Genomic DNA, 23327 nt, shown 5'->3' with positions numbered 1-23327 from the left:
TTTAGCTAATAATCATGCGTACTTGTTATTTGTGTGTGTGTGATTACAAGCAGCATCAACGTTGATCATGGGACTAGCTATGGACTAAGTAAATTTGTAGCTAGGACACAAGGCATTACATTCAATCTTCAGGTGAAGTAAATCAGACTATAATCACTAAAACACAAGTGTTCTAATCTTTGAAATGTTTAAAAATTAAGAATGATTTACTGTATGTGAATTGAGTGTCAGAGAAGTGGCAGCCTGCAAGTTACATTTACGTGTAGTTATTTTGTGCAGTTGTATTGGTACGCCAGTTTGATTAGCTTCTATCAACGACATCACTACAGATCTACTTTATTACTATTTGTTGAAGAAGTTGTATTCATACACTCCATTAAAATAAGTTTATTGTACTGTCAGTCCCCTCAGCACTTCAGGATATAATGACATGTGTTGTGTTGTTATAGAAAGTTTGAGGAGGAAAATGACATTGCCATCAATCAGTCACCGCTTATTTGTTTTTAGGGCTGTTGCTAGTCTGCTCGAAACAAATTTACAGATGGAAAGTGGCAGCTTACCTGGACAAGTGTAACATACAATTTCACACAATTCCTGTTGGTTCAGACGTTTTGGTGGTCAGAACTTAGGAAGGAGGCAGGTAACAGACTGTGGAAGTAAGGAAGCAATTATTAGAGAATGACATGGCATTTTAAGTGTTTGATGAAAAATTTGAGCTGTTGGTTACATGCATTGTCCAAGGTGGCCACAGTTTGAGCCCTGACCAATGCATGTGGTTTTTTTTTTCAAATATCGACAGTCATATAATTGCAAACATTTTCTTATCTGCAGTTCTTCTGTGGTTTTTGTATGCAAATTCAAGAATTTCATTTTCTATTACAAATTTGTCATATCTGATATTTTTTTCATTCATTTATTTAGTTGGCTCTTGAAATTAGCTGTTTTGTCATTACGAGAGCAACTCAGGTGTAAGTTCAGTAGTGTGTCTTCACATCAGGTCCTAGCTTGGCCACCAATTGGGAGAGTAAAGTCTCATACATGACAAGATAATCTATTATAGGACAGAATATAGCAATAGAGTTTGATCATTTAAATATTGTTGGCAGTATGCTTTCTTTTCTATTTTCTTCCAGGTGTGATTGCTGAAATAGTTTTATGACATTCATCAATGTAATTTATTCTATTAAACAGCTTTGATATGATCATAACTATTTCATTTTTAACATTATGTTGCTCCTTCAGCTGTTAAAGGAGGGATTCTAAAATAATATATTGGTTGGAGGAATTTTTTGTTGACCTTGCTTACAAGTTCCATATTCTTTAGCCCTATATGCAGTGTTCGTCAATATTTACTATCAGTTTGAAAGTACTCATTTCAAAGCAATGGGAAACTTGTTGTAGAAGACTCCAATTTCATTTTTCATATGAATATGAAATTGCTACCCACCTTCATAGTTAAGTGTGTTCCAAGAGAATGTTACTCCAGTTCATTATTTTAAATTCAATGGAATATATCCCAACTGTGGGTTTAACAGTATTACGCAGTTACCACAATAACCTAGGTAACCTAATCAGATATAAACTAGTGCTCAGCAAGTATGAACAGTGATCTCCCTGGCTAACATCAGCATTGTAGGAGAAAGATTATTGCCATAGGGTAGTGTTGATTGATTATGTTTGTGGAATTGCGTACGGGTGTGCATTTTCATCCCTGTATCTAGGATAGTAATAATCCTTTTTCTAACTTGGAAGGCTTGTTGAGGGATATGAATATATGGAGTTTTCATTAAAAACTCATGTCCTGGATATACAGTATATTTCTTTCAGGTAGACATTACTGTACATGTCGTGGAGCATTAGCAGTCTTTGTAACAGGATTTTTTTCCCCTGCTTGTGTTAGAGAATGTGGGCAGGTCAAAATGCTCTTGTTGAACATTCTGGCATAAGTATATTTTGATTTAATTTTATTGTAGATACAGCTGGTCACATCTACCTAATATTTTACACAGTTATTCCAGAGAATATTATTTCTTATACCTTCCAAGGATAGTATTTATCTGGACACTGAAATGAAATTGGTTATCACACAGTCCATAGAGACTCAACTTGATACAAAAAAATTGTAATGGGAATTAATACTCCGATTCCAAATGTCTCAGCCGTTTCTTCTCTATTTTGTCTAATTAGAAAGATATTCATAAAAATGACATCACTTTGTGTTAAATTATCACTTAAATTTAATGTTAACACCTTTAACTTTAGTGTTATATTGAAAGTGATAATGAAAATTTGTAATCTTGAAATTCTGTTTCATGCTCTCAAGATAAAATGGAAATACTGTCCAGTGGACTAGTTTCTCTTAAAGTCCAAACCAGTAGTTGATCATTAATTGCAGGAGTCCACATATGTTGGCAGCTTTTTTTTTTTATTAATAGAAATGTTTTATCTGTTCATCCTCCTTAACAACTAAATTTGAGGGAAGCAGTCCAAATGTGAATATAGAAAATAAGACTTCCTGTGACATCTCATTTCGCTATGTTGCTGGAGTAAAGTGTTTGCAAGAAATTGGTAACTTGCCCTTCTTGGAACTATTATTTACAACCACTTTACAAAAACTGGTCAACGTACAAACTTTACTTTCCTGAATTAATTTAAAACAGTTTATCCTTAAGAAGAGCCTCCATGGCTCAGGCAGCAGCACGCCGGCCTCTCACCGCTGGGTTCCATAGTTAAAATCCCGGTCACTCCATGTGAGATTTGTGCTGGACAAAGCCAAGGGGGTGACAGGTTTTTCTCCGGGTTCTCTGGTTTTTCCTGTCATCTTTCATTCCAGCAACATTTTCCACTATCATTTCATTTCATCTGTCAGTCATTAATCATTGCCCCAGAGGAATGCGACAGGTTTCAGCAGCTGGCACAGTTCTAATCCTCGCTGCTAGATGGGGGCTTCATTAATTTCTTTCCTGACCCGGTTCAAACTGGAAACAGGCTGTGGATTTTCATTTTATCCTTAAGAATTTTCCTAATCTATGGTCTTGCAAATCACCTTCCTGTGGCTTAGCATATGGCACGCTCAGAAACATTGTGGTAAATAGGAAAAACCCTTTCCTTCCCTTGTCTGACCCTCATTGTTTCTAATTTAATGCATGAAGGGGACAGAGGTACCTTACTGGGATCCACTAGAGGAGAGGTGGGTATGAGTGCATCTCAGCGCTAGCTGAATACAGGGCTAGATTATGTACGCTTGGGCTGTGTTGAAGTCTTGGGATAGATTTGAATGCAACTATCTCTAGATTCTAGATAATGCAATAGTATAATATTAATAAATTAATGCTCTGGAGTCTGAAAATGATAATTTAATAGCAAATTAATGTTTTACACTATCTGATCAGAAGTATTGGACATCAACCTCAAAATGAAGGCAGGGTTTGCTGGTAATATACTATACTCTTTAATCTTCAAAATTAATGTGATGTTGGTCCACCTTTTGGCCTTATCACAGCCCTTACTTAATTGGGGAGACTTCCCACCAGCTGTTGGAACATTGTCACGGGAATGGCATCCCATCCTTCCAAAAGAACTGTAGCCAGAAAATGTGTTGTTGGACGGTTGGTTCTGAAATGAAGTTGCCATTTTATTTCATCCCACAAGAGTTCCTTTGGGGACTTCGGGCGAGCCAGTCCTGTTGAAGAATAACATTATCCTTAGATCATTGGCTTAGAGCCAGCTTTATGACTCAGTGTTATAATGTTCATATAAACCATGGTCATCACCAAACTGATTTTTCCTCAGTAGACATTACAAAAGCATTAAAAATCTCTTGATATCCTCCTGCGTTCACAGTGCCAGGCAGTCGTACAACACGGCCAAGTCCATTCCATGAGAAACATCCCTATACCAAACTTCACTGTTGGTAGTCAACATTGAGGTAAATAGCGTTCCCCAGGTATTCTCCATATGCAAATCCTCCCATTAGAATGCCACAGTTTATAACGTGATTCATCACTCCAAGTTATCTGTTTCCACTGTTACAGTGTCCAGTGGCCTCGTTCTTTACACCACGCAAGGTTGTAATTTTTATTAAGAGGGGGAATATTTGGTTTAGGGGCAACTGCTCAATCCATGAAACCCTGTTCTTCATAAATCCTGCCGCACAATCATGGGATTGGCTGGACTTTGCCTAACACTTTGAAATTCCCTGGTGGTTCTTTCTACAGACAACCGACAATTTTCTCACACCACCCTTTTTAATGTTCGTTGGTCCCTGGGTGGCATACGAGGGTCGAGTCATAAGTCATTGCAACTATTTTTTTTCTCGCGAACAGGAGACAACACGGGAAATCTAAAATATGCATTTGGAAACGTACGGTATGTACTTGCCTATTATGCCATGACTTATGATTCGACCTACGTGTATGTGACAACCAGATTGACATCGTTGTACCTTCACATTTCCACTTTACAGTCACATCACTGATGGTTGATTTGGGTACATTCGTAAGGTTAGAAATGTCCCTTACATATCTCTTGCTTATGTGGCAACCAATCATTACCCCATGTTGAAAGTCGCTAAGCTCATTTGCCCTAACCATGTTGTTTACTAATGTACAGGGGTATCCGGATACTTTTGATCAGATAGTATATATTTTAAAGTACACAAGAAAAACATTACAAATAACAAATTACAAATAAACAGTTTTTTGTTGTTGTTAAAAATTGTCTTTTCATCTTCAGCAGTATACAGAATGTATTCAAAGTAAATGTGCTTATCCTATCCTTTGACCTTAGCATAAACACAAATCCAGATGTATTTTGGTCTTATTTATATCCATGAATATGCATACCTGCCAACTTTTACGGTTTGTCCATAACATTTAGGGAAAGACAGTATGTTTTACGGTTTTACAGATGAACTATATTATTTTAAGATTTTACGTACCAAGATTCTCTTTTTTAAATTAGCGCTAGAACAAACTTCCACATGCTGCTAATACACACTGTGTGACCAGCGGATATTCGATACATCGCTCTGATTTATATTCATCTGATCATTACAGTCTTCGAATGGGAATACGGGATGCATCCTCTTGGATAATTGTAAGCTTGTTCTTTGCATTGATTCATTCAATATTATTTACCGTCCTGTATAAAAAATAGTTTGTTCTTCACCATGAATTACAAAGCATAGGTTATGTTGTAGTTACGAAAAAAACCATGAGAATTATGTTAGTCGCTTAATTTGCTTCATATTTATTGCCGCGTATTGCGAAGCTGAGGTTATGTAGTTGTGTAGTAACATGAATTGTGTTCTTTGCTTATTTTGTCTTATCGTTGTTGTTTACTGGTAATTATGAGTAAATCTACGACAGAACATTATCGGGTGTTTAGGGAAACCTATTCTTTGAGTTTTCCGTGTATACTGAAATCGAGAAAAGGTGAAAAATTTGCGTTTTGTACCATGTGCTCTTTTGATATTAGCACATGGCTGCAAAAATATGACTGATCATGTAAAGTGTGTTAAACATTGGTAATTTGAAGTCTAAGGAAGAAAATCAGAAAATTAATGGTGTTTTTTTTGCCAAAGCTGGAGATAATGTTTACGATGTAATAAAGGCAGAGTGTTTGTTTACTTCTTTTTTAGTGGAACACAACATTTGAGTGTAGCTGATCGTGCCGGAACTTTGTTCAGAAAGATGTTTCCTACATCAGAAATCGCAAAAAAAATTTGGTCGTGGTCGCACAAAAACGTGTGTCCTAAATGACATGGCACGTATTGCAACACAGGACATTGTTATTTGTTTACAGAACAGTCCATTTTCTTTGCTGACAGGTGGAAGCAATGATACTGATTCCAAGTTGTGTTCCATAGTGGTTACTTTTTATGATGCTGCTCAAGAAAGTGTTATAAGTTATTGGTACCAGCATTGGAAGTGGATTTGATAGGGCACAGCATAGGAAAGCTGCTGTTGTTGCAATTGGAATTAAATAAAGTGCCAATTAAGAACTGTCTGTCATTCTGTTCTGACAGTGCTCCTGTTATGATTGGACAGAAAAATGGAGTTCTAGCAGTTTTGAAAGCAGCTCACCAGGATATATTTGGTATTGGTTGCAGCTGCCATTTAATTAACTTAGCTGCTGAAAAAGCTGCTGCAACTTTACCAGTTAGAATTGATGAGATTTTTGTTATTTCCTGTTGGGGAAGAGTGCTAAAAGAAAAGAACGTCTTCAGAAATTTCAAAGTATCCATGGAAAAGAAACAAATTGTTGAAAGCATATGTGCACAAGATGGTTATCCCTAGCCAGGTTACTGTAGATCTGATGACAAACAAATGAAGAGAGTGTGTGGGCCTTCCAAATGTGACTCGTCTGTTCTCAGAAACATGAATCCCAGTACATCTCGTGAAGAAAAGCTGTTGATGTTTCTATCCTCTGACCTAAACAGGGCATTTTGTATTTCTTTTTACAATTGTGCTTTGTCGCACTGACACAGACAGGTCTTATGGTGACAATGGGATAAGAAAGGTCTAGGAGTGGGAAGGAAGCGGCAGTGGCCTTAATTAAGGTACAAGGTTAATTAAGGTCCAAAACCAGTTTGCAGCTCTTCAGATAGACGATTTACCTAGTGTTGTAAGTAACCAAGCTACAAATAATTAAAAAGGGGCACAGTTGTTGGATATCTATAGAGCTGATGGACATCATAAATATGACAGGATCTCTAGATTCATGCTGTCTGTTCTTACCATATCACATAGTAATGCAGAGTGTAAACGAATTTTTAGCTTGGTTAAGGAGAACAGGACATAGTTTAGGTCATCAATGTCCAATGGAACTCTGGAAGCAGTTTCCATTTTGGAGATCAGAAGTTCTGAAACAAGTTATACAAACACGTATTCTGTTGACTTTCTGAAGAAAGCAGAGCAAGCCACAACTTTAGCTGTTAAATCAAAATGAAGATGTGCGTGTGATGGTGTAAATAATGTAACTAACATGAATGCATATAATTATGTGCAGCAACATACTCTTTACTTCAAAGTTTTAATTAGTCGTGTGCATAAACAAATTACATTGAAGTAGATTTCATTGATGCATTTTAAAGATATTTGTGTTAGTTTAACTGAGGTTAAATATTTTGTTCCCAATAATGTCATGGGTTGCATGTAGTGTTTCGTATTAATGCTGTTGAACTTCTAATTATCTGAAGTGAATTTTGTTGTGTTTTACCGCATTTTGGTGCATTGGGTTTCGACATATTTCGACGTAACTAATATTTTTACTGATAAATCATTTGGAAAGTTGGCAAATATGAATATGTTATGGATAAAATACATCAAATTTGGTACATAGCATTGCCTATGTACATCCAATCTAATATTGTAACAGGCAATATCCATATGTCTCCTTATCCAGACTAGTCAAGTTTTATAGTGCTGCATACAAGGACTAACTCTAGAAAACTCTTCATTGTTTAAACATGCATTAAATATTTGAGTATTATGGCATATTTTGTCTGATTTAGGCAGCCTAACATTTTAGGAAGTACGAATGAATAAATAAATGAGTCATTGATTTGACAGGATTGATGTAAAGACAGTAGCTTAGTGGTTTGTGTACTAGTCAAGATCTAAGACCATTTATTTATTTTCCATAATTGAAATAGCTGCTGACATAGATATGTTGAACCTGGAGAGTACTTGCACAGTTTGTGAAACTTTGTAAAATCGTAAAATTGGGATAAGCTTCATTTTATATCTTGCCTTCAGCTCTGTATCACTGCAATATTGAAGAAACGCTATTCACATTGAAATTGTTGGGGCAATTGATGTAATAAATGTGTTGAAATAACTTTCCAGGTCATTCAATTCGTTGAATTTCTAGCTGAATTCTCTATGCAGATTATGGGAAATATTAGTGGTCACTATTAATTTGATGTTCTCACCAATACTCTCTATGTATGTGTCAAGATGAGAAAATAGATTTGCAATGAAAGCTAGATCAGATTGCCATATAGGATCACAGTTATCATCACTCTCCCATATAGTTGCAAATTGTGCGAGTTAAGACAGGAAAATATATTTACAAAGAAAGCTACATCGTAATCCCATGTAGGATCACTAAGTTGGGAACTATCAACCTTTTATGTTGAACATAGCAGTATCTTCCAATAATTCATAAAATCACGTAATGCCTTTCTCTGACTTCTCCACTGAACTTGAGTAAAGTATGGAGTATTAGTGTACTTATTCCTTGAGGGCAAATGAAGTTCACTGTATGCATGTACAACAGTTGTCATAACTTCCTCACACAGGTTTTGCTTGTGAACCATTCGATGAATTAGGATAACAGAGAGTCTATTCCTCCCTACTTTCGATTTTAGACACCTAAGGAATCGCATATTCTGCCCCATCATAGCAGAAGTCCCAACAGTTGCTACAGATATTTTTTCCTTCAATAGACTGAAGTGATTAATGATGTTCTCAACACATTTCATGATATCCTCCCTAGATGTTCACTTCATAACAACAAGATTGAGTACTTCCTCTGTCACTTTCAAATGTTTATTTATTCTGCTTATAAATACACTAAACTACATAGTATTTGAAATATTTGCACTATCATCCATAGCAAATCCAATGTCTCTAAATTGCTCAAGATTTTCAGTTCAGCATATAACAGCTCTCTGTGACAAACTATTTTCACTGCCCACATCATATTAACAGGACGCAAATCAATGACAGCTACTGACAGACGCTAATGAACGTACTCACCATCACAAAAGGGACATTTAGACTGCAGTACTCTCTTTAAAGGAGCCACACAAAAGTAACTTTCTCTGTCACCATACCATTCAGATTGATAATACTTGTAGTGGTGCTCTGAATTTTGTCATCATGTTGTCATTATACGTTGTACACCTGATACTGTGCAGCATTTCTAGTATCTTGAAATAAGGAATGTCATATTTCCACCAAGGCGTGAACCATTTTTCGTGCTGTTTTATGCTTCTGCCCGTAGCCATGACCATGTATTTTTTGACTAGCCAAGCTAATAACAATCTACCACATGGATTAAGCAAGTGACAACACATAGTGTTCTGAATAGGTAATCCTCAGAGCTAGCCTCAGCCTGTGCACCAGCACCAATGAAATCCTTCCAGTGCTGTTTAGACTATGACCCACCTCTGCACTAGAAATGTTTTATATAACTTTGTCGTAATTCCTTCACAGTGTACTGTTTATCCCTATCATGTCTGTCCCACCAGTAAATAAAACAAAATTTGGTATATATTTTTGTTCAAACTAAGATTTGTATTCATTGCATTGTATGTTTATTTTTAATTTACATCATATGAGGTAAGGGAACCAAAGGGAATTTATTTGTTATGAATTAAACCTGCTTTTTAACTTAATTTTGAGAATTCAAACAATTCCTGCATTCTAGAATCATGGTGGAATTCTAATAAGGGCAGTAATATATACTTAATGTAACTTACATAACATTATTTCTGTAACATTCAATTTGGAATATTTATTCTTAATTGGTTTTAACTTCAGAACTCAGAATCATTGTCTGAAACTCCAGAAATAAGATCCATGTATAGAAATGTTTTGCAAGTAGGGAAAGGTTTCAATAATGAGAGTTGCTGCTGCTTTTTCTTCTCCTTCCCAGCTTTTTTCACAGTTTGTTGAGTTCAGCTTTGTATAGATAAGTGGTGAATATGGCCCAAGCTATGTATTGAAATTTTAATATAACAATACAGTATACCTTTCCCTGCCGTGATAGTTCACAAATACATTGTATGAGGAATAATTGATCATTTGATTGATACAAATGAAAATACGCTAGTGTTTAAAAAGTCTTGCCTGGAAGGCTGAGGTTTGAATTCCTGTCAATTCTGGGTTTAGATTTTCATCTCAAAAATCGTGTAGCATCAGAAAAGGTATCTGGCCAAAACCAAAACGAGCCTGGGTGGCTTCAGCGACCTCAGAAATAATGGGATAAGCTGAAAAAAAAGAATCTGTCTCTTATCTCACCTATGTCGAACTCATGACGACTCTAAGATGGAAAATATGACAGAACTTAGTGGTGATCATTTTACAGCCCTAGCATAATCAGTAGCAATTAATGTAAATCTTCTTAATGGCATTTTTAATTTAGATTATAAAGCTGTAACTTTCTGCTCTTGTTTTTTGTATGCTACTTTTCTTCCTCTTGTCGCTGTTTCTGACAGCTGATGGTCAGGCTAGGCTTTTTTTTTTTTTTTTTCATTTTGTTTGTGTGTATATTTCATGTCTAGGTGAGTTGCTGCTTTTCTTTTTTTCTTTTTGCTTTTCAAATTACTTATGATAGCATTTTGTAAACATGAATGCTGGAGGTACAAAAATTTATGGTGGAGCTGTGTGAAATACAGCTTGATTCAACTTCAGCCAGTTTGCATTGTTAACTGATTTAAGGATGATTCACTGAGTTGATTGCTATGTAGAAACTGTAAAGAATATTTTAATTGTTATTGGACTGTGTTTCACACAGATTATTGTAAGAAAACCATTGAATTGTCCTTGTTGGAAAACTGTATGGTGATAAAAAAGACTGTATTAATTATTCCTTGTATGACTAACCTAAAAGAATTTTCTAAATTTGGAACCAATAGAAAAGTGAGGTTCTTGGCTCTGAGCATAAAAGCAGGTAGATTTCGCAGAGATGAGGTGGCAGAAAATATCCAGGTTCTGTCCTAGCTTTTCGTTCAATACACACTACTGCTCTGACATGTCTGAAAGCATTGCGCACTGGTGGTACGTACTCTCCTGCAAAAGCAGATATTCTGAATGTAGATTGTTGTGCATTCCATCCGCTACCTGGTAGGTTTTGTAAGATGATGTTACACGCAAGTACCTTTCCCTTTATATTCAAGTAGTGATACTTAAAAGACAATATAGATCTTATATTATACAAGTATATTTAATTCTAAACTGTGCGGAAATCTTTTTTTATACCATGTTGCATCTCTTGCTTAGCATTTCATTTGTGCTGGTAAAAGAAACATACTTGAATTTTAGACGAGTTTGACTTTGGATGATTCCTTGGTATGAAAAAAGTCCTTCCAGACACCTTTCAGGCTTCCCAGCTCTACCATTGCAGTGCCATTGGCATAGATGAATTGCTCTCTGTTATCCTGGTTGTTCACATAGATTTGTATAGTGCAGGCTCTATAACAGTTCGTTGAGGACGCCTGTACTTCTGCATTTGCCATCTGCTGTTTGTAGTTAGTATGTCTTTTTGTGTAGTGTACGGTATAAAACCAAAACATTTCAATCAGTACCTGAGATGGTAGAGCACTGGCCTTCTGAATCCAAGTTGGCAGGTGTGAACCTGTCTCAGTCTGGTGGTATTTGAAGGTACTCAAATACCAGTATGCTAGCCTCATGTCAGTAGATTTACCAGCACTTAAAAGAACTTTTGCGAGACAAAAATCCATGACCTCGGCATCTCTGAAAACTGTAAAAGTAGTTAGACGTAAAACCAATAATATTAATTATTTAGTTCTTCAGATTTGAATTGACGATATATCAATGATTACAGGATGACTTTTCCCTTCAGGTTGATTTTCCTACAAACTGGAATACAGAATTAGTAAGCAGGTATAATGTCTATGCATATTTCATTTAACCACCTTGGGTGTCCATATTCTCTCTCATTGAATTGGCATCCTTAAACTCCAACTGCAGATTTCCATTTTTGTCCAAAGTTATCAATTTTTATATAAGAATAATTCCTAATTTCTTGAGCCTTTCAGTAAATATAGTATTATATGCAATAATTGCAACCCTCTTTTTAATATGAAATGGAATTTTTAAGATGTTTGACCCATCTGGATGATGACTTGGGTGTTTTTCTTTACCTCCATATGAATAACTGCAAAAGTTACCAGAATTACCTCACTTTGCAGTCAAATTAGGACATAATGTAAACATTCTCTTGCACATCAGCCAATTACTTCCAGGATATGCCTTCATGTCTTTCGTAGGAAAATCAAATGAACTCAGATATGTTATTTCCCATTTACTGCAACATGTCTATTTCTTCTGTATCTTCTGTCACAATTTTTTGCCCTCGTTCGAACATGAACACTTCCCAAAGGAACTCGCACTGTAGCAATAAATTACAACTCTGAAGTTAAATATCACTACAGGGTAACTGCATTAATCAGTATAGATCTGGTTGCTGATTTGATTTAATCATATCAGAAGCTACATCAGATGAGAGTTGATGTTAGTTCTGGATCTTGAATTCTTGTTTTAAATCCAGTTTAGCAACACTGGGAGAAAGTACAATTGTTGTTAGTAGATACATTGCTATGATGCTTGCCGTGATATTCAGATGGGGCAAAGTATCAGAATTTGAAGTCAAAGGTTTTAATCCAGCCTTGTCACCAACATTTGGTGGCCATCTTGCCCAGGCAAATGCGTAGTATGATACCTTATTTCAAGTATTGAGGTATTCTAGACTCAAGTAAATTACAGTATTAAACCGGCATATACTAAAACAGCACATGCAACATTCAGAGTTTATAGGTTGGTGAAAGTATTGAAATGAAATGGCGTATGGCTTTTAGTGCCGGTGTGTGTCCGAGGACTTCGGCTCACCAGGTGCAGGTCTTTTGATTCGACTCCCGTAGGTGACCTGCGCATCGTTATGAGGCTGAAATGATGATGAAGACAACACATACACCCAGTCCCGGTGCCAGGGGAATCAACCAGTGATGGTTAAAATTCCCAACCCTGCCGGGAATTGAACCTGTGGCCAAAGGCCAGCATACTAACCATTTAGCCATGGAGCCGGACGGTGAAAGTATTGTTTCCAAGCCTCCAAAATGTAACAAAAACATCTTGGAAAAATAATCCAGGCACATTAACACAGGTCTCTTCAGCTGAAAATTAAGAATGGTTTATTCTGGTAGCAGTCTGTTGTATTGGTTATTACATCAGAAAATGAAGGAACGTGGCATTAAAGCCAAAACTTCCCTTTTTTATTGTTAAAAATGACTTTTCCGATTTTATATATATCTTCAGTCAGGATATGCTTGAAATTCTCATGAGAATATTTTAGATTTATCTTTGTGATGTGCATGTCTGGCAAAGAATTTTTCATCAGGTGTGGTATTAGTTTCTGTTCTTTGTTGCAATCAGATTTGTTATCTTGAAGTTCATACAAGGAATATCAAAGTCTATATTTTTTTAATATTGAAAAAAAAAAATCTACTTGGAACTTATATTTGGTTTCTTATAGGAGTAAGCTGAAAATGATGGCTTTCCTTTAGGATTTAAATTATCCTGGTTTCATGGTGGATCTGATAGTCATGAACACATTGGTATTCCAGTCATTCACCTAATTTCATACTGGAAGTAAGCTGCACATAAGTTGAATTAGTTGAATACTCTTTGTATGATGGCTGTTCAAGGGAAATAGCTATGATATCAATCCAGAAACCAGAAGGATTCATGTTTAAGTCCTGGTGGTGTCCATTATTTCTTGCTGCTTCTTATTTAGAAACATATACTAAGGCTGCTAAGGTAGAAACTAATATCCAAACCATTTCTATGATTTTTTTTTTCTTTTTCTGTTAAGAAAATTTTTATGATAGTGCTTCAGGAAGATTTCTACTCATCATTGTCCAGCCTCCTTGAGAAACAGCTGGTGGTACTGAAGGACAGGATGTAGTTTATAATTAAATGCCTTTATTTTTACTTTATTCATAGATTTTAAAAAACATACATACAAAGGGTGCTGGTTGCAATGTGAACTAGGCTCATTAGTATAAAACTAACTTTTATGTGCTGTTACTGTGTTCTGTTCCCTTCTTCAGTTAAAAATGTTGACTGTACTTCAATTGCATGTATAAAACCCCATAATTATCTTCCATTGACATTCACCACTTGATTTGTAGGAAGAAGAAAGAAAGAAACGAGAAGAACTGGAGCAGATTATGGCTGAAAACAACCGTAAAATTGAGGAAGCCCAGAAAAAACTGGTATGGAATCTGTATATGCTCTTGCATGTTTTCTATTTCTAATGTAAAAAAAAATTAGTCTTTGACTTTTGGGAAGCAGATGATTTTCCTTCCCAGTGCTAAGCAAAGGTGACTGAAATCTACTTGTGTTAGGCATAGATATCAAGGATAATTTAATAAAAAACCACCTATTCAATACTTTCCACGTTTAATGTGGTTATTATCTACATGATTTTATGTAGACTTATTTAGGTCAGGTACATGTTTCACCCATTATTTTGGGCATCTTCAGCCTGTATACAACCTTTAGGTCAAGGTTTGGGACCTTTTTAAGCAATATAAACATAACAATATATACAATATATACAGACATTAATGAACTCGTTAAGACGGGTAACATAAGTTAATACAGTTAAGTTTTTTGGTCCTAATCTATTTAATTTGAAAAATGTCCAAAACTAAAATGGATCTTCTTTTTGGTAAAGAGGATTACATACCGGGGTTTATGTAACCCCTATATCAAATCATTTTCTTGACGTACCGTATCTGTTGACAGGATGTGTCGTCAACAACAAGTGGAGATTTGAACTGATTGTTGATTGTAGGTTGGTCAAGATTGAAAATATAAATTTAAATTAAATGTGTTTTCACTTGGCAGTTCTATTCTGGTTAACTTAAAATGTTCAAAAATAAAATGAAATGGATCTTCTTTTTTACCATAAGTCTTGAAAAAGGATGATATTAAAACTGGGGCTTATTTGACCCACGATTTTCATTTTCATGTTCTTGACGTAACTAATATTTAAATGTGTTGTCATGCACAAGTGGAGATTTTGAACAACCGATTGTTATAGGTAGACTGGTCAAGAACGTTGTTGTGAATGAAACTGTTAGCGTCTTGACTTCGGGTCTCATATAACGTCAAGGAATTGACAAGAGTACAATATTAAGCTGTTTCTTAGTTTTAGGCTGCTGCTTAATTGAGAAAGAACATCCTAGACACTTGATACAGTCTTGTATGAATATTATTCCCGTTGATGTGTTGCTTGGTCTTTGGGAGGGATCTTAAGAATATCTGTAATGAAGTAGAAAAGTAATATTGAATTAAAAATTTAGAGCACGCGTTGTGATAAAATGTGTTAAACTAACACCTCTTAACTGTAAAATGACTTGCTTGTTCAATTCATACTAGATGGACCTGTCTGTTCCGGCAGAGCCTGTCTTATCAACATTTCTACTCCTGGTGTTGTACTGGTGCGGTAATGGAGGGGCGGGGCATGGAGGGAGAGTGGGGGTAGGCTGGTCTATGGACGTATGTGCTATTGCTGGAGGGGAGTTTCTAGAAGCGATATGGGCGGGTTTAACTTTTGGCATGGTGGATGAAGCATTTGAGTGTGGAGATTTAAAAAATTGAGGGATTTTGTTTTGATTTGAATTCACGATATTAATTAATCTAGGTGTTATTTCGTACAAAGGATTTTAAATTTCATTGACATTGTTGAGATTTTTATTTTTATTGTAGGTTTGGTCTAAAAAGATGTGTAGATTTTCCAGTTCATTCATTAATTTCCCTTTACCTATGCTTCTAATGATGGTAAGATCTTTCTCTATGGATGTAAAGTGATGGCCCGTTTCTCTCATGTTGGCTTATCGCTGAGTACTTATTGTGTTTTTGAGCGTTATAATGTTCCAGATATCTCGTGCTAAAGCTCCGGCCAGTTTGACCGATATAAGAAAAATCACATTGTGTACATATTAGTTTATATATGCCGGACCTTGAATAATGGTTGCTATTGTGATTGACCTTGTTGTGGTTAAAAAATGGGTCCCAAACCTTGACCTAAAGGTTGTATACAGGCTGAAGATGCCCAAAATAATGGGTGAAACATGTACCTGACCTAAATAAGTCTACATAAAATCATGTAGATAATGACCACATTAAACGTGGAAATTATTGAATAGGTGGTTTTTTTATTAAATTATCCTTGATATCTATGCCTAACGTCATCTTCAATACGGAACAATAATGAGAGTTGTTACTTGTAATCTACTTGTGTGCCGGACACTTTCTTATCACCAAATGGGGAAAGTCTCATCAATAATAAATTGATTTTTCATGTACCATGTCTGATCCCATGGGCTAGGTGGTTTCTCAGAAGAAATATTTTCATAATTACTGTCAGTTGTGACAGTTACTCTGCATTGTTCTTTAAAAACTAAGTACTGCAAACCATAAGAGATGGGATTTTGGTTTTCTATAGAGTGTACCCATTAGGTTGTATTGAACAAGATTGTTATCCTGGATACAATCCGTGCAATGTTAGTTGCCAGCGAGTGAATGATGATGATGATGATAATGATTGTTCCCAAGATAGCGGGTTCAGCTCAGACTAATGTTCATGGCTTTGAGTATGTTCGAATGTGACATCCCAATACCAAAAAAGGGAGACTTGTTGAATTGCACAATACATTATATAATAGCATTAATATCACTTGTTAGCAAAGTGCTGCTGAAAATCATACAACAAAGACTAGAACCTTACATGGAGCATGAAATGTCAAAGGCTCAAGCAGGATTCAGAAAGGGCTGAGGAACCACATACATTAGTGATGTGGGTTGAATGGTAGAGAGCAAGGAAATACCAAAAAAGATCTATATATGTTTCCTAGGTTATGAAAAGGTCTTTTACTGTGTAAGTAACATGTGGCTGGTACTTTGCTAGATGGACATGCCAGCACACTCCATTGTCCTAATGCATAACCTTTACTTGGGACAAGAAGCCTCTGTTAGAACTGACATGGTGATATTGAGTAGTTCCTAGTCGTCAAAGGTGCAAGTCAAGGCTGCATACTCATGTTTGTTCAACTTATGTGACAAGCCCATTATGAGAAGCTGGATTGGACAAGTCTCCCTATGAGTTAAGATTTAAGGTCTATATGTAAATAATCTATGTAAATGATACCACTTTGATAGGTGAAAATGAAGATGCCTTGGAGAATAGCAGATTCAAGTAGGAGAGTGAAAGAAAGGGACTGTATCTTACATTAACAGACCAAGATACCAATAACAGGATTACAATAGTGATCAAAGTGGTGGATAGTTTGTCTTTTGGGATCAGCCACCAATAGCAGTATTTCTGACAGTCTAATTTGTTGCAGGTTAACTGTTGGTAAGGTAGCATGTTTAAAAGTCTAGATCTTGACATGCTGTGTGTCCATGCACACAAAGATCAGAATGGTTAAAGCTCTAGTCTTTCCCATACCTACATATGGTTTGTGAAACTTTGACCATAAAAGATAGGAAGCACATTGATGCTTTTGAGTTATGGTGCTAAAGGAAACATGGGGACGAATTCATAGATAGCACTTACACATTTGTGCCTCTTATAAGCTAAATTTAATTTCATATTACCTACTTAGTGTTCCACTTATTCCTTTAAATGGACTTCCTTCACCCATTTTGTTGTTTTGGTACCTAGATGGAGGATAATGATTTTGCCGAATGTTGCATTTCATGCACAAAATATTCTTGTTCCCTGATAAGGAGAGTGAACATTACTTCTAGGGCCGAATTCATAGTCAGCACTTATACATAAGTGGAACCCTTAAGTAATAAGGGATCACTTATAATTATTCGCTTATATGAGTTTACATTTCATAGACACCACAGCACTCATTGCACAGTAAGTATTCACTGGAGATATGGCAATGCTGTATATTATGCCCATGCTTCCTGGATCGTGTAGATCTGGCTGCTGAATAGTGGGATGATCTATTGTGTTTTGTTTATCGAAGGACATTTTTGAGGTTAAAAGATCGTCCATATTGTATTTGGTTATAAGAATGGATAACAAAACAGCGAGCTGAAACGGCACCTGCAAGAACTTATGTCGGAATACTTGCACATAATATATAACAAGTAGACCGACGCAGTTTCCCATCAGAATATGAATGACGTGGAGAAAACTTGTTGTGGACAATGCAAACTACAAAAATGCCCAGAGTCTAATTTTCTTCTTAATACAATATAGTATGTTTATAGTTACCCAGGTACTCGAACCTATACAAATATTCATCCAAATATATCTGTAGCCATTATGTTGTAATAGGCCTAATTACTTCCCCTAATAAAATGAAAATAGTATGTTTTGATGTGTGATGCCATAATTTCAGAAACTTCTGATATAATCCGGCAAATGATTGGTTGACTAACCTGATATAATTAGCACAAATCAACCTTAAAATAAATGGTAGTAGTGCAACACGTTCATTTTTCTTGTAACTCAGTATAGTTCTTTACTATTCCATAGGCCTACAGTCTTGGTAACTTATCAACTTGCAACACGTTTCCAATTAATTAAGCGAAATACCGGTAATGATGATGGTGGTGATAACAATAACAACCTGAAATTACGAGGTGGCATAAAATCTCAAAACATCTTCATTAATGGTGAGATAGCGAGTCCTCTAGAGGTTATGTTCACTCTCTCAATCAAAGGAACAAGAATATTCTTAACTCTCACTTTGCTAAAACAAAACCTTCTTTAAATTGTTGGTCACATTACCTTTCGACAGGATTTTCCATCTCTACTTGTGCAGGGAAAGTATTCTGTGAATGAAATGCAACATATTCAGCAAAAACATCCTCCATCTTGCTGCAACTTAAGTGTGTGTGGGAGGAACTTAGTTAAGTCCTGTTACAGTGTTACCAATCTTTTTCAGTTGGTTTGTACTGATTTAAATCAGGCTAGTCAACCAACTGTCTATCGAATTATATCAGAAGTTTCTAAAATCGAGGCATCCCACATCAAAAGGTACATCAAATTTCCTACAGACCATTTTGTATTATTTTCCTTTAAGCATTCTGATACCCAAATACAGCATAAACTTATTAAAAACTATTTAAAATAGTATTATGGTTATCCCCATTAGACCAATAGTTAATTTTAGAAATAGTCCAGTACATAAGGCAGCTAAATTTATCATAGATTTTTATTCTAAGAAGTTTAACTGCCATACACACCTGAACAGTACTGTAGACTTTTGTGATAGAATCAAAAATGTTGAGCTAACAGACAACTACATGATGCATAGTTTGGATATCAAAGATAAATACTCTAGCATAACTATCGTAGATACTGTAAAAGTATCGAGTTATGATATTAGCGATGATGATCTTCAATGGTCAGTGTATTTAATCTCCAGAAAGTCTTCAAAATTAGACATCATTTCACCAGAAAAGAGCAAAATAATGGCCTTTAAGGGGAAGGACCCCTAGTACAATCTGTTTAGATGATACAATTTTGAAAAGAGTCAATGAATTCAATTATCTGGGATACAATTTATCTTACCAAGGGGAAATTGATATCTCTGCAAAAACAACCAAGTTTACCAGAACAACAGGAATTGTATATTACATTAAGAAGCCATCTCTTGTTCAAAAACACATTTGCTAACATCTTTTTAACACTTTAGCCAGACCAACCTTTTGCTACAGCAGTGAGGTATGGACAATAAAAACCCAAGACATTTCCAGAATTACAGCACGTGAAATGACGTTCATGTGCAGAACAGCAGGCTGTTCAAAATGGGATCATAAAAGAAATGAAGATGTGCTTAGGGGACTTTAAGTGAAACAGTAATCAATTACATGTATGATTACCAAGAAAAGTGGAAACGTCATGTTCAAAGGATGGAATCTGGAAGACTACCAAATGAGATCCTATGCTACCAACCAAGAGGACAGATTTATAGGACACCCAATGAAGCGAAGGAAAGAAAATGCAAGACCGTAACGAGCCACATGGCCCAATACGTTTATGATGATGATGTAAGAAAGAATCTAATGCAGGACAGCAAGTTGAGAAGGTGGAAATTGAAGAATTTTTAACATTATTATAATTTACTTTCGACCGATCTCGATAGCTGCAGTCACTTAACCCTCCGTTAAACGCGCGCTCTGTTGTAACACCGCTACACGCACGAGGACTGACAGTCCGCGATTGTTTGTAAGCTTCCATTCCTTTCATTTCAATTCTTTTTTCAAGAATTCCTTATTTCTCTCTTTTGTCAATCTGTTTTACATCGTAATTACTTTATTTGATTTTATTTATATTGATAAATGTGTATACAATCTACATTTACAAGAATATTTCAGTCCTTTAAATAAATTAATAGTTATCAACTGCAAATCACAGGACTTAGCAAAACTAATTGTAAATTAACAATAATTGGTTATTAATTTACTCCTTGGAATAAAATTGCAATCGTTACATTCTATTCATTGATGTATATCGCACGGAAGAATTCACGGCGTCGTGATGTTCTTGCCATGGAGTGAGTGCATTTCATTTCATCCACCTTATTAACGCCCGACTTCGTGTCATTATAGAAGGTAATCATTGAGGGTTTTGATCCATATGAATCGTCATCAATAGAATGGTATTCATGGAAAGTAGATGGAACCAATACAACTTTGTCGTTCCTTGACTTGTATGACACAAGGGTATATATAGCGATTTGTGCATGTAACCATTTCTTGTAGCATTTCGTCGGTAAAGAACAATTGCAGAGCTTCAACTGGCGTCTCAGTATTCATGGCAACTCCTACTACTCCAGAGAAATGTTTTATAATATTATCTTCAGGTTGCCTGACCTTTCTATTGCAGGGCGATGGTTCCACTCGGCCCTGTCATTTCCAACATATATTCCATGCTGCTCACTTTCAGTCACGTCCTCTTCGTACGTGGATTGTTTGCTCTCAGAATTATGATCACTATCGTTTACGACGTCCCGATCACTGTAATCACTTGCACCAACTTCGTCGTCGTCCAATGACTGCTCGATTTGATCCATAACTCTCGGAATAAATCGCACCAACTCCTTGGAAAGAGGACGCAAAATAATTATTCATAGCTCATTCCGTAATATCGTGTTTATCCCACTGTAAATAATCACAAGTAGAAAATATATCAAAATGAGCCAACTACTACACTTGTAGGTAATAAAAGCATATAATTTTATAATAAATAGTAATGGTAGAATGGATAATTTTCCAAAAGAGTGAGTAAGATTAACAACTCACCAATACACGCCTGCGGACTCAGACTCCGCAAGTCTGCAGTTGACAATATAAACTTCCGTAATCAACAGCTCGGTGATTACTCAGACATTCTCACGCCGTCACGGCCTTTGTATTGTTGCGAAAGGAAGCTACAAGAAGGCAGCCCGTTCTTCCTTGCATTTTCGGCCTATGATACCAAAGAATAATAAAGTGCGGACTCTCACTCCGCGGCGCGTGTAACGGAGGGTTAAGTGCAACCAGCATCCAGTCTTCTGAAGATAGTGGGTTCGAACCTCACTGTCGGCAGCCCTGAAGATGGTTTTCCGTGGTTTCCCATTTTCACACCAGTCAAATGCTGGAGCTGTACCTTAATTAAGGCCACAGCCACTTCCTTCCCAATCATAGAGTTTTCCCATCTTTGCATTGCCGATAACCTTCGATGTGCGAGTGCAACGTTAAACCAGTAGCATAAAACAGTGTGTGCTTCTTTTTAATCCCTCTAGTTTATGCCATTTCTATAAGAGAGTAAAAAACAAAACCGTAAACATAATGTTTTACTATAAATGCAAGTCTGACAGCAAGTATGTTATTCAGTGCACACGCACTATGACACGCCATGCTCAACTGGAGATGAGCGACATGTGACGGTCTCGTCTTCATCTGTTGGATTGCTGAAGGGAGGTCGGATTCTTTCAACTTTCCTTTTGATGCATATCCAGCCACCCCCACTCCATTGTACAGCTCACATTTTTAAAAAATTGAGGATTCAGGTTCGGATCGTTGACACTACTGTATCAGTTGTGTTGAGACAGTTGTAGTATCACTTATGGTAGTGTTTCTTCATCTTTGTTCTCTACAGAATTTCTTTCTTTTCAACATCTTTTCTAGTTGATATATCTCAGTCCATTTTTGCTTATAGTTTTAGTGCTCATAGTAATCTGTGCTTAGGTGTTGTATGTAATGACTCCTCTAGAACATGTCCTAAAATTCTAAAGGATTTGTTTTCATGATTTTAAGGTATTTCCAGTTTCAGCTGTATTAAGGAAATTGATTACATATTCTTGTTTTAAACAACCCTTTCTTTTATTGTTTACAAAAGTGATTATTTGTAATGTTATTGTTTGTTGACCAGACAGTGTTCTCTGTGTTGCTTTGCTTTCAGGAGCAGAAAATTGCATTCATTATTGTGTGGCAGCAGTGGGTGCTGTAGCAGTGGCTGGTTGCTGTGCTGAAATAGTCATGTTTGTTGCTCATTTATTTTGCTCCTTAACCAGGCTGTCAGTGCAGTATCACCAACGCCTTGAAATTACTTTTAACTCAGTAAATCAACAGTAATCAATATAGTAGGATAGAGAAATATGTTCCCAGTCAATTGTTGATAAGTTTGTACTTATAATCATATTAACACAATGAACACGGTGCTCAAGTGTTGCTCAGGCGCTCTTATTTACTGCTATGTCCTGGAAGTAAGTCTGTCTCTCTCCTGGTAAACATAATGACAGCATTCCAGTTCCTTATACTGCTGCTAGATGGGACCGCTGATCCTTCCCAGATAGAATATGAATGCTTGTTTTGAAGAATAGCAAGCATTGCTTCATTTTCCCACTTGTTCCTACAATGGCAGGATCCTGTCATGATTCTCTGAGTGATAGCGCAAGTAGGGTTGCCAGATTATCCGGTTTTCAATGTCTCTTCACTTCCCTGGTTAAATATTTAGAAAATAGGAAAAACCTCTTATTTCTATATATAACCATCATCTAGCAGATACAACTTGACACTGGCACTCACTGTCAAGTAGCTGAATTGGTAGCAATACAGTAAGAGATTTCAGAGTTTATAATCGATATACAGACGATAACAACTGTGCTCTTATTGGGCAGGGTTGAGTTTTATATTCATTTATCATTGTTTTGTTGTGCTGGTGATAATGCTGGGGGATCCACAAGCATAATTTGAAATGCACATTTAAAGAGAGTTACAAAATTGAATTCCTGTTTGTGCAAGAAGGAAGAACAGTTATATGAATGAATGAATAATATCCCTCAAATTTCATTATTATTTCTGTCTTAAATGGAAGATAATAGTCTTAGGGTATGTGAACAGCTGAGATCTGAAGTCAGAGCAACATTTGTAGGAACATCCCACTTCAGACAGATGGTTTAATTTCATGAAAACACCCATAGTACACAAAAATATGCTGAGTAGTTGAAAATCAGAGAAAACGTTTTTGTGATCCCAGTCCACAATGCAGCTGTGGAG

The 23327-nt window shown here is 36.2% G+C and overlaps 1 protein-coding gene across 2 annotated transcripts in view; it reads left to right on the top strand.

Annotated features, from left to right (window-relative positions):
* Arglu1 (Arginine and glutamate rich 1) overlaps positions 1 to 23327 on the top strand; it is a 102199-nt gene that overhangs the window by 57644 nt on the left and 21228 nt on the right. For both annotated transcript variants that reach the window (XM_067147264.2, XM_067147263.2), the window contains exon 4: positions 13943 to 14026. In XM_067147264.2, the coding sequence (XP_067003365.1) occupies positions 13943 to 14026 (84 nt within the window). The remainder of the gene's footprint in view (positions 1 to 13942; positions 14027 to 23327) is intronic.

The sequence above is a fragment of the Anabrus simplex genome, chromosome 5, assembly GCF_040414725.1.
Source record: "Anabrus simplex isolate iqAnaSimp1 chromosome 5, ASM4041472v1, whole genome shotgun sequence".
NCBI classification, from domain to species: domain Eukaryota; kingdom Metazoa; phylum Arthropoda; class Insecta; order Orthoptera; family Tettigoniidae; genus Anabrus; species Anabrus simplex.
Note: the sequence above shows the minus strand (reverse complement) of the source record. Positions and strands in the feature narration are given on the sequence as shown.